Source organism: Bufo bufo, chromosome 1, assembly GCF_905171765.1.
Source record: "Bufo bufo chromosome 1, aBufBuf1.1, whole genome shotgun sequence".
NCBI lineage: Eukaryota > Metazoa > Chordata > Amphibia > Anura > Bufonidae > Bufo > Bufo bufo.
Genome location: NC_053389.1, coordinates 832960919 through 832974343, shown reverse-complemented (window position 1 = coordinate 832974343; position 13425 = coordinate 832960919). Strand labels below are relative to the sequence as shown.

At 43.8% G+C, this 13425-nt stretch overlaps 1 protein-coding gene across 1 annotated transcript; it reads right to left on the bottom strand.

The window, feature by feature from the left end:
* Nucleotides 1-4440: 4440 nt before the first annotated feature.
* LOC120990281 (olfactory receptor 6P1-like) lies at nt 4441-5211 on the bottom strand. The gene has a single exon (XM_040419004.1). The coding sequence runs from the start codon at nt 5209-5211 to the stop codon at nt 4441-4443; it is 771 nt and encodes a 256-aa protein (XP_040274938.1).
* Nucleotides 5212-13425: the final 8214 nt, after the last annotated feature.

The following is a 13425-nucleotide window of genomic DNA, read 5'->3' as shown; positions in this document are numbered from 1 at the left end:
TATTCTTCCTCTCTCTGCCCCTAAAAAATGAATCGCAAAGTATGAAGAAAGAAAAATCGAAGACTACTTTGCACAATTAAATTGCTGCCACCACACACAATAGTCCTTAAAAGGACTTTTGGGTCTTCGAAACGTTTTAAAATTGAATAAATTGCGATCACAAACTCCCTACACTATCTGTCCCCTCCTAACAGCAGCTCTTCCTGACTTGCAATGAGCCGAACGCGTGTCATCGGGTGCTATATACAGTAGCACCCGATGACGTGTTCCGGCCAGCCAATCACTGTAAGGCCAGCAGCCAACATGGCTACTGGCATTACAGTGATGGCAGAACTTACCTGCACGTTTATTGGCTGCTTAGCAGCCGTGAAACGTGCGGGCAGGAGACTCGAGCATGGCGCTCGAGCACATGTGGTACTCGGCCGAGTACCGCCATGTGCCGAGCATAGTGATGCTCGAGCCGAACAGGTATTCGGCTGAGCATGCTTGCTCAACACTAATGCACAGATATATACGTCCTTCTTTATATACATATAGATGGCTGGAGACAGAGTTGTACTGATGGCATTTTGTTTGTTTCTTTTGGTGTGTCTACTGTAGATTTGCAATGATTTTGTTAAAGGGGTCTTCCAGGTTTTTGCACCTTTTTAGATTCGAAACCAAGCCTATTGTATCTGTTGAAGCTGGGGGCAGATTTTAAAGCATTCAAAAAACCTAGAAAACTCATTTAAGGACTCCAATTGAAACCAATTCTATACAATATTGTGGCATGTTAGCCAAACCCTTTCCAGTCTGCAACATAACAACTGGATGGACGCACATAGACACATGTACAGTAGTATTGTCATCTTGTGACCGACTATCTCAAAATCATGTTTAAAAATGCTGTCCATCTAATGAGACACATATCAGGACATGTCCAGCCAAGAAGAAAGATAAGGACATTTCTAAATATGTTATCCCTTTTATAGATAAGTGGATTCACCTTGGTCCATACGACTCTTTTCTCCTTCCCTCCTATAATTATTTTGCAGTTGTCATTATTATGGTTCATGTCAACAAAGAGAGACGTCCATTACTAGTTATGTGTTAGAGCAGTAAACGTGGAACCACTGTGTCAACCAACAGATTTGGGTTTAAGTCAAACCTAATGTGTTATCCTGGCAGTGCCCTTGTATTCAGCCTTTAATCTCTGTACAGGAACCTGGACATCTCTGCATGGGGAACCACCAGGCCACTACCCACAGAGGTTAGAGACACTGGTGCTGGCCCATGTGGGATCAGGCAGAATCATAGATGGGACAGTCCCAGGTGAAGGCGGGAAGAGTACATGCTATACAGTTCAAGATCAGGGCAGGCAGCTAAGGGTCAGAACTCAGTAAATGGGCAGAACGTCAATACACTGACAGACAACAGAACAGGCACCTTTGCAGGATACTAGCATGCTCGAACACCCACAGGTATTAATCAGCAGGTTAACAGTGAAGAGAATGCAGCGCTCATATGTTCTCTTCAAACAGCTCATACCATAGGCCGAGGTGCCCAGAGTAGGACCCCACCAATCTGATAATTGATGACTTAACCTTAAGGATAAGTCATCGATATTGAAAAATGGACAACCCCTTTAACCACCTCCCGTCTGCCTGTTGACTATAAACGTCCGGGAGGTGGATCTCTATCTATGAATGGACGTTTCTGAACGTCCATTCAGAGATGGCAGCTAATCGTGCAGAGCGGGTTGCCCGCTGTCAGTGACAGCAGGGCAACCCTGAGAGAAGGCAGGGACAATTCCCAGGTGTCCCTGCCTTCTAGATCACTGTATACACAGCGCTCACCGAGTTCATCATGTGACCGCCGGGGCCTGGAGAGTGCAGGAGCTGTTGGGTCTTCCACAGACCTCGATCAGCCCTGCACTGAGGCTGTACAGCGCAGTATACCGCTGTACAGCCTCTCTGGGGGGTGTATTTCCCCTATGTCAGCCCCAGTTACAGGAGAAATCAATAGTGGGAAAGAAAAAAAAAAAGTGAAGTTAAGTGCCCCCCAGAGGTCTTGTATGACCTTATGGGGGACGCCAAGTATAAAATAAAAAAATAAAGTGTTAAAATAAAAAAATAAAACAAAAGGTTTTACATATTAAAAAAAATAATAATTCCCCAAGTAAGGAATTAAAAAAAATGTTAAAAATTGAAAAAAATTAATAAAATAGACTTGTGTAGTATTGCCGCGTCCGAGATGGTCGGCTCTATAAATATATCACATGAGCCACCCTGTCCGATAAACACCATAAAAATAAAAATAAAAAAGCCATTTTTGTCACCTTACATCACAAAAAGTGCAACACCAAGTGACCAAAAAGGTGTATGTCCCACAAAATGGTAGCAATAAAACCGTCACCTCATCCCGCAAAAAATGAGACCCTTACTAAGACAATCAGTCAAAAAAAAAAAAAACTATGGCTCTCAGACTATGGAGACACTGAAACATCATGTTTCTGGTTTAAAAAATGCTATTATTGTGTAAAACTTTAATAAATAAGAAAAAGTAGATGTATTAGGTATCACCACATCCGTAACGATCTGCTCTATAAAAATATCACATGACCTAACCCCTCAGGTGAACGCTGTAAAAATAAATAAATAAACACTGTGCTAAAACAACCAATTTTTGGGTCACCTTGCCCCATTAAGTGTTATAATGAATGATCAAAAAATCATAGATACCTAAAAATACCAATAAAAACATCAACTCTTCCTGCCAAAAATAAAAATGGCGTTCAGAAAATGGAGACACAAAAACATAATTTTTTTCAAAAATGCTTTATTATGTAAAACTGAAACAAACAAACAAAGAAAGTAGACATATTTGATAGCATTGCATCTGTAACAACCTGCTCTGTAAAAATAGCACATGAACTACCCTATCAGATGAATGTTGTAAAAAATAAAAACAGTGTCAAACAGCCATTTTCTGGTTACCTTGCCTCACAGAAAACATAATATAGCGCTATTAAAAATCATATGTATCCCAAAATAGTACCAATAAAACTGGCACCTTGTCCCCTAGTTTCCAAAATGGGGTCACTTCTTGGGAGTTTCTACTGTAAGGGTGCATCAGGGGGGCTTCAAATGGGACATGGCCTCTAAAAACCAGTCTAGCAAAATCTGCCCTCCAAAAACCATGTGGAATTCCTTTCCTTCTGCGCCCTGCCGTGTGCCCATACAGCAGTTTATGACCACATGTGGGGTGCTTCTGTAAACCGCAGAATCAGGATAATAAATATTGAGTTTTGTTTGGCTGTTAACCCTCGATGTGTTAAAGAAAAAAATTAATTAAATGGAAAATCTGCCAAAAAAGTGAAATTTTAAAATTTGATCTCCATTTTCCTTTAATTCTTGTGGAACACCTAAAGGGTTAAAAAAGTTTGCAAAATCAGTTTTGAGTACCTTGAGGGGTGTCGTTTCTACAATGGGGTCATTTATGGGGGTATCCACTATGTAAGCCCCACAAAATGACTTCAGACCTAAAAAGTGGGTTTTGCCAATTTTCTTAAAAATTTTAAGAATTGCTTCTAAAATTCTAAGCCTTCTAACGTCCTAAAAAAATAAAATGACATTTACAAAATGATGCCAACATAAAGTAGACATATGGGAAATGTTAAGTAATAAATATTTTATCAGGTATCACTTTCTGTTTTAGAAACGGAGAAATCAAAATTTCGAAAATTTCGAATTTTTCAAAATTTTGGGTAAATTTGGGATTTTTTCATAAATAAAGGTGAAATATATTGAATAAAATTTATGACTATCATGATGTACTTCATGATAGTCATAAATTTTGGTCAATATATTTCACCTTTATTTATGAAAAAATCCCAAATTTACCAAAAAACTATCTCTCAATGGCTTGGATAAGTAAAAGCATTCCAAAGCTATTACCACATAAAGTGACATGTCAGATTTGCAAAATTAGGCCTGGTCAGGAAGTGGGCAAATGGCCCAGATGTGAAGTGGTTAAGTACACCAAAGTAGCTGGCCATAGGCCAGAGCAGATAGGGATTCACGTGAGCGGGCCCTTTAAGAACATTTAGAAAGCATCATTATCAGATGTGATAGTAGGTAACTACAGTAAAGTGATTTGTAGAGACCAAGAAGTGCTGCCTATTATTGGGCTAAGTGGTCAGTGTGAAAACTGCATGATTTTAAATTTTTTGTTTAATTATAGATATTGACATGGAAAATTAAAATTAACATAATCGAAAATTCTTTAAAAATATGTTAAACATAAAAACGTGAAGTAAACAATAGGTCATTTTCTGATGACACATTCCCTTTAACTTCCTTACTTCTTTCAAATTATAAGTAGCTGCATTAGCTATAAAATCTAGTATATGATGAAAGTAATCAGTGAACAATGTCCATGTCATCTTTATGGTAAGTCGCTCTACCACCTGTTGGATTTTTTTCTCCTAAACACCACTTGGTAAAATGCCTCTTGTATGTCCTTGTTCCTCAGACTGTATATGATAGGGTTAAATAATGGAGTTACCACAGTGTTCAAAAGAGATAATACTTTCTTCAGATTGAAGGAATAGTCTTCAGATGGAACAATGTTGATGGCAATGAGTGATCCATAATAGGCACAAACTACCGACAGGTGAGCGCTGCAGGTGGAGAAGGCTTTATTTCTTCCAGTCTTGGTGGATATTCTGAGGATGGAATTAAAGATGAAAACATAGCTGATGATGACAAACACACATTGTAAGAGCCCAATAACAGTGGCCACGACAGACACTGCAATCTCGATAACTGATGAGTTTGAACAAGAAATCTTCAACAGGGGAGGAAAATCGCAAAAGAAATGGTCAATGGTGTCTGGTCCACAAAAGTGAATCTCCAGTATAAGACAGTAAGTTATGAGAGCTACCCCAAGACCCATGGTCCAAGACCAAGCAGTCAGATAATAAGGAAGTCTAAAGTTCATGATGGAAGAATAGTGCAAAGGGTCACAAATGGCCAAGTACCGGTCATAGGACATGACACTGAGAAGACAACACTCAATAATGGCAGAAGCCCCGAAGAAATACAACTGGGTCAAGCAGCTCCGGACGGTCATGTAGATACCACTTTCTAGTAGAAGTTTCAGAGTGTTGGGTAACACATTGGTGCTGATTAAGATATCACAGGCCGAGAGATGGCACAGGAAAAAATACATAGGGCAGTGGAGAGGGTGACTAATAAATATCAAAGCAATGATGAGAGTATTCCCTGTCACTGTTGCTGCATAGACAATTGTTAATATCCAGAATACAAGAATTTGAAGCCCTTGAATTTCAGAAAACCCAAGAAGATGGAACAGTATCAGGTGTGTCTGGTTGATGGGCATGGTGTGGAGATTCTTCACTGGACCTACAGCACTCTGTAAAGATAAAGACATGGCAAGTCATTGACTGTGCCCCGTCAATACAGTAGCACCAGACACACTGTGCCCCATAAATCAGGGCCACATAGTGTCATCTCAGAAAATCAGAGTGCAACACCTAGTTCCCCATAAAAAATGGAGACATTATACAAATAACGCCACCTAAAAATCATAGTGCGGCATTCAGTCCCACTTGTCAGAGAAAGTCAGGCTCCATGTATACTGAGTACTGAGACCAAACACCTCAATGTCCACCATTTTTTATTAATGGAAAGTGTTTATCAATGTGATTCTACCATATAATTTTGAGCAGAAAGATCATTTCCACTAAACAGCCAGAGAAAAAGAACCTTTCACTTGGCATCTTTTTTAACTTGTCATCAAGTTTTACCAGTAAACAGAGGCCCCCTCGGCTTCCAGCCTGGTGTCTACTATGGAACAACGATGGCTCCATCACTCTGCTTGCAGACAAAGGGTGGGTCAAGGGGCTTAGGACTCCCGTGCTCCACCCGTTAAGGCACTTTTACTGAAGGAGGGATCAGGATCAGCATCTCTCTAGTTATCCAGCTCTAACAACTGGTCCTAGAGAACTGGGGATAACCAGCTGGATTCCACTTCTGTGTATGAGAAGAGGAGAAGCTTCCCTTATCTAAGCACCATTCCAGGGAATGAAAACTCTTCAACCCCTACTGCTGGCCAATCCCTTCCAATGAGAACCCCAACAAAGGGTCAGACATTGACTTAGTAGCTGACTCTTGTGGTGGGAGAACCCCTTTAAAGGGTCTCTGTCACCAGAATTAACTCCATTACACTGGCTGACATTAGCGATGCGCTAATGTCAGCAGACCCTAACTTTCCTAATTTCATGCTTACGGATGCCCCCGTTACTGTACAATTTTAACTTTGATATGCAAATTATACTCTAGGAGCAGGGAGGGCCGTTGTTCCTGCTCCTAGAGGCTCCGTTCGCCCACCACAAGTCACTCCCTGCCGTCCTTGATTGACCTGATTAGGAGAGTTAGGGTCTGCTGACATTAGGGCATCGCTAATGTCAGCCAGTGTAATGAGGTTAATTCTGGTGGCAGAGACCCTTTAAAAAGCATGTCCACCTTAGCAACCAATGTTTGCATGATCCAATACCTGTGTAGTCCGATAGGGTGGCCACTTCATTCCTTTAGACCCCTCTTCTTAATAAACTGACTATAGGGGGCAGACTATACACAGTTGAGGTTGTTATTCTGTTGTAATTATTACACTTTAGTTTTATGCCAACAACATTTTATGCCAACATCCATTTTTCATAATTGATGCAAAAGGTTGTATTATCAGTAACGGAAGCGTTTTTGCTGGACCTGGCCGGATCCAGCCAAAACTCTAGTGTGAAAGTAGCCATAATTTCAGAAGATCACAAGTAGCCCAAAATGAGAAGCACTGCTGTGTCACCTGCAGGTTATGTACTAACACAAAAATTCTGGCTCTCGTGTGCCTTTACCTACCGTCTCTAAGGGAAAAATGTCCCAGTATTCGGGAATCACTGCTCTCAGTGACAGCCAGACTACAGGGTAAAAAGATCTTCTGTAAGTGGAAGACTATTCAAAGCAATGAATGAAAATAATGAATCCTCACCCTCGTTATCTGCTCCTTAAGGATGCGTTCTCCTCCGCTCACTAGAGAACAGTCGTTAATGTAATGCTAAACGAGTGATTATATAGAACCGAGCCCCCGAGGAGTCATTTGTTTCTTCGTTAATTAGTCGGAGTCAGGTGTAATAATTCTTTATTAGTTTCAGTCACAGATTGAGAGAAATAGTAATTATCAAAGTAATTAGATGTGTGTTTGACAATGAGCGGTAAGTTATGACATTGTCCTGTGATGCTATATTAACTAATGCCTAACTAGGCAGGAAAACCAATCTTGACCCAGGTTAATTAATACTTCACTTTTATTTTTATATGTATTAACCTGAATAAGGTAGATATATAAACGTGTAACTTATCTTTATTAATTATTCCTACAAACCAAAAAATAGTTTAAAAATACAGTCCCCACTGCACCCATACACTCAGCAGGTCAGCTAGGAGCCTGATGGCTAGTGGCCCTACAAACTATAGATGAACACTGCTATATGCCATGTGAAGCCTGAATATTTGAATAATCGCACTGTTGAAGTGTAGTCCATCCAGGACTAACCTCAGCTGATTCACTGTGAAGTGGGAGACTGCGTGTTAAAAACTACAACTGCCCCAATTTAATCGGTATGAAATTCACTTCAGAGATTCACGACAAAACTATCACGTTTCTTGATCTTACACTCACACTGGACCCTGATGGCCACATCCAATCTGATATTCATCGAAAGCCCACAGCGACCAATAATCTATTGCAGTGGAAGAGCTACCACCCACAACCACTTAAAAAGGGAAAACCTGTGGGACAGTATATCAGAGCTCGCAGGAATTGCTCGGATGATGCAGGTTTTACAAGGGAGTGTAAGACACTATATGACAGATTTAGGGCAAGGGGCTATCCAAAAAAAGTTTTACATCAAGCCTATGCTAGAGCAAGCAATACCAATCGGTTGGAACTATTAAAAACTAAGCCCAAAGGCCCTACCGAACATACAGTTAGATGCATTGGCACTTATGATGCCCAAAATACCCAAATTTTCAATCTTTTGAAAAAACACTGGCACGTCCTGTGGGCGGATAATGATCTGAGGACGGTGATCACCAAGAAACCCAGTGTCACATACCGCAGAGGTAGGAACCTAAAGGACACTTTGGTCCACAGCTTCTACTGCCCTGCACCACCTAATACTACTTGGCTTACATCAAAAACAGTAGGCACTTACCCGTGTGGAGATTGTGTCTTTTGCCCCCTTGTGAAGAGATGCCAATCATTTGTCAACCCTGTGGACGAGAAGGAATACCACATAAGACAATACATTAATTGTAAGACCTAAGGCATTGTATATGCCATTCAATGTACGTGCCCTAAGATCTATGTTGGCAAGACGTCTCAGGAGTTTAGGAGTAAAATTTCACAACATCTGAGCAGTATAAACACCAAGGCTGAAACGTCAATCTCTAGACACGTTAGGGTCCATCACGGTGGTGACCCCAATTTTGGGGAATTTGTAACAAAACCCTAGGTGCTAGAAGAGGAGATTTGGACGCCACCCTGTTGCGGGAAGAAACCAGGTGGATCTATAGGCTTGATAGCCTTAGTCCCAAAGGACTCAATGAAGGCTTTGCCTTCACAGCTTTTTTATAAGAGTGAAGGAGGGGTTTTCCTTTATGCTGGTTTTTCAGTTTATTGTATATATAAATATTTTTTCATCATTTTTTATATATTTTTTGTTTAGTGTCTTATAAAATGTACACTTAGACATGATCTGATCTACAGGAATATTATCCTACAGTCCAGGAAATTTTTGGTGTGCCGCAATTATTGTATTGATTATTATTAACTAGGGATGAGCGAACCCGAACTGTATAGTTCGGGTCCGTACCGAATTTTGGGGTGTCCGTGACACGGACCCGAACCCGAACATTTTCGCAAAAGTCTGGGTTCGGGTTCGTTGTTCGGCGCTTTCTTGGCGCTTTTTGAAAGGCTGCAAAGCAGCCAATCAACAAGCATCATACTACTTGCCCCAAGGGCCATCACAGCCTTGCCTACTATTGGCATGGCTGTGATTGGCCAGTGCAGCATGTGACCCAGCCTCTATATAAGCTTGGGTCACGTAGCGCTGCACGTCACTCTGCTGTTACAAGTGTAGGGAGAGGTTGCAGCTGCGACGTTAGGGCGAGATTAGGCAGTGATTAACTCCTCCAAAAGACTTCATTCAGTGATCGATCTACAGCTGTGGATCATTGAACTGCTGCTATTCAATTGCTCACTGTTTTTAGGCTGCCCAGAGCGTTTTTCATTCACTTTTTTCTGGGTTAATCGGCGGCCATTTTGTGTCTTGTGGTGCGCCAGCACAAGCTGCCACCAAGTGCATTTAACCATCAATAGTGTGGTTGTTTTTTGGCTATATCCTACATCAGGGTCAAGCTGAGCCTGTCACGAAGTGCATTTAACCATCAATAGTGTGGTTATTTTTTGGCCATATACTACATCAGGGGCAAGTTGAGCCTGTCACAAAGTGCATTTAACCATCAATAGTGTGTTTGTTTTTTGGCCATATACTACATCAGGGTCAAGCTGAGCCTGTCACAAAGTGCATTTAACCATCAATAGTGTGGTTGTTTTTTGGCTATATCCTACATATGGGGCAAGCTGTCACACCAAGTGCATTTAACCATCAATAGTGTGGTTATTTTTTTGCTATATCCTACATCAGGGGCTTGGCTGTGCTTGCTATTTTATTGAGGGGTGAAATACAATTGCCAAAATAGCAGTACCCTAAATCTGGTGTTTCAGCTGTGGCCAGCCAATTGTAATACTGTCTGCTGTCTGGCAAAGGATATATTTTTGTTCAGGGTTGAAATACAATTCCCAATTTTGCAATTCTCTAAATTAGTGGTTTCTGCTGTATCAGGCCTACTTTAAATCTATCCCTAAAAGGGTATATAAGATTCAAGGTGCTGATAGGGTTATTCTCAATGACTTCACACACACGCTACTGTGCAATTCCAAGTCTAATTCTGTGTGTAAACGTATACCTGTCACCCAGCGCCTAAAAAATAGGCCTCAAATTTATATTCATCCAAATCTGTCATTATTGCTTTAGCTGGTCAAGTTATTTAGTGTCCGTCAAAGCACAGTTTTTGTTCTGGGTTGAAATACAATTCCCAATTTTGCAATTCTCTAAATTAGTAGTTTCTGCTGTATCAGGCCTACTTTAAATCTATCCCTAAAAGGGTATATAAGATTCAAGGTGCAGACAGGGTTATTCTCAATAACTTCACACACACGCTACTGTGCAGATCCAAGTCTAATTCTGCCCGTAAACGTATACCTGTCACCCAGCGCCTAAATAATAGGCCTCAAATTTATATTCAGCTAAATCTGTCGTTACTGCTGTGCCTGTATTAGTGTAATACGGTACCTAAATAGATAGCCAGATAGTGTTAGGTGTCTGTAAAAAAAGGCCTGAATTTGAATTCAATACATTGGGCCGAATAATATTTTTCTTATTGTGGTGAACGGTAACAATGAGGAAAACATCTAGTAAGGGACGCGGACATGGTCGTGGTGGTGTTAGTGGACCCTATAGTGCTGGGAGAGGACGTGGCCGTTCTGCCACAGCCACACGTCCTAGTGAACCAACTACCTCAGGTCCCAGTAGCCAGCAGAATTTACAGCGATATTTTGTGGGGCCCAATGCCGTTCTAAGGATGGTAAGGCCTGAGCAGGTACAGGCATTAGTCAATTGGGTGGCCAACAGTAGATCCAGCACGTTCACATTATCTCCCACCCAGTCTTCTGCAGAAAGCGCACAGATGGCGCCTGAAAACCAAGCCCATCAGTCTGTCACATCACCCCCATGCATATCAGGGAAACTGTCTGAGCCTCAAGTTATGCAGCAGTCTCTTATGCTGTTTGAAAACTCTGCTGGCAGGGTTTCCCAAGGGCATCCACCTAGCCCTTCCCCAGCGGTGGAAGACATAGAATGCACTAACGCACAACCACTTATGTTTCCTGATGATGAGGACATGGGAATACCACCGCAGCACGTCTCTGATGATGACGAAACACAGGTGCCAACTGCTGTGTCTTTCTGCAGTGTGCAGACTGAACAGGAGGTCAGGGATGAAGACGATGCAGGGGACGATGAGGTCCTAGACCCCACATGGAATGAAGGTCGTGCCACTGACTTTCACAGTTCGGAGGAAGAGGCAGTGGTGAGACCGAGCCAACAGCGTAGCAAAAGACAAAGAGGGAGCAGTGGGCAAAAGCAGAACACCCGCTTCAAAGAGACTCCGCCTGCTACTGACCGCCGCCATCTGGGACCGAGAACCTCAAAGGCAGCTTCAAGGAGTTCCCTGGCATGGCACTTCTTCAAACAATGTGCTGACGACAAGACCCGAGTGGTTTGCACGCTGTGCCATCAGAGCCTGAAGCGAGGCATTAACGTTCTGAACCTTAGCACAACCTGCATGACCAGGCACCTGCATGCAAAGCATGAACTGCAGTGGAGTAAACACCTCAAAAACAAGGAAGTCATTCAGGCTCCCCCTGCAACCTCTTCTGCTGCTGCCGCCTCGGCCTCTTCCTCCGCCTCTGGAGGAACGTTGGCACCTGCCGCCCAGCAAACATGGGATGTACCACCAACACCACCACCTGCGTCACCAAGTATCTCAACCATGTCACACGGCAGCGTTCAGCTCTCCATCTCACAAACATTTGAGAGAAAGCGTAAATTCCTACCTAGCCACCCTCGATCCCTGGCTCTGAATGCCAGCATTTCTAAACTACTGGCCTATGAAATGCTGTCATTCAGGCTGGTGGACACAGACAGCTTCAAACAGCTCATGTCGCTTGCTGTCCCACAGTATGTTGTTCCCAGCCGGCACTACTTCTCCAAGAGAGCCGTGCCTTCCCTGCACAACCAAGTATCCGATAAAATCAAGTGTGTACTGCGCAACGCCATCTGTGGCAAGGTCCACCTAACCACAGATACGTGGACCAGTAAGCACGACCAGGGACGCTATATCTCCCTAACTGCACACTGGGTAGATGTAGTGGCGGCTGGGCCCCAGGCAGAGAGCTGTTTGGCGCACGTCCTTCCGCCACCAAGGATCGCAGGGCAACATTCTTTGCCTCCTGTCTCCTCCTCCTCCTATTCAGCTTCCTCCTCCTCTTCTTCCAGCTGCTCATCCAGTCAGCCACACACCTTCACCACCAACTTCAGCACAGCCCGGGGTAAACGTCAGCAGGCCATTCTGAAACTCATATGTTTGGGGGACAGGCCCCACACTGCACAGTAGTTGTGGTGGGGTATAGAACAACAGACCGACGAGTGGTTGCTGCCGGTGAGCCTCAAGCCCGGCCTGGTGGTGTGCGATAATGGGCGAAATCTCGTTGCAGCTCTGGGACTAGCCGGTTTGACGCACATCCCTTGCCTGGCGCATGTGCTGAATTTGGTGGTGCAGAAGTTCATTCGCAACTACCCCGACATGTCAGAGCTGCTGCATAAAGTGCGGGCCATCTGTTCGCGCTTCCGGCGTTCACATCCTGCCGCTGCTCGCCTGTCTGCGCTACAGCGTAACTTCGGCCTTCCCGCTCACCGCCTCATATGCGACGTGCCCACCAGGTGGAACTCCACCTTGCACATGCTGGACAGACTGTGCGAGCAGCAGCAGGCCATAGTGGAGCTTCAGCTGCAGCACGCACGGGTCAGTCGCACTGTGGATCAGACCCACTTCACCACCAATAACTGGGCCTCCATGCGAGACCTGTGTGCCCTGTTGCGCTGTTTCGAGTACTCCACCAACATGGCCAGTGGCGATGACGCCGTTATCAGCATTACAATACCACTTCTATGTCTCCTTGAGAAAACACTTAGGGCGATGATGGAAGAGGAGGTGGCCCAGGAGGAGGAGGAGGAGGAAGAGGGTTCATTTTTAGCACTTTCAGGCCAGTCTCTTCGAAGTGACTGAGAGGGAGGTTTTTTGCAACAGCAGAGGCCAGGTACAAATGTGGCCAGACAGGGCCCACTACTGGAGGATGAGGAGGACGAGGAGGACGAGGATGAGGAGGATGAGGATAAAGCATGTTCACAGCGGGGTGGCACCCAACGCAGCTCGGGCCCATCACTGGTGCGTGGCTGATGGGATACGGAGGACGCAGACGATACGCCTCCCACAGAGGACAGCTTGTTCTTACCTCTGGGAAGCCTGGCACACATGAGCGACTACATGCTGCAGTGCCTGCGCAACGAGTTCCCCACATTTTAACGTGTGCGGACCACTGGGTTGCCACCCTGCTGGATCCACGGTACAAAGACAATGTGCCCACCTTACTTCCTGCACTGGAGCGTGATAGTAAGATGCGTGAGTA

Bases quoted from the DNA above. Each gene is read 5' to 3' on its own strand.
- LOC120990281 (XM_040419004.1), bottom strand. From the start codon at position 5,211: ATGTATTTTTTCCTGTGCCATCTCTCGGCCTGTGATATCTTAATCAGC.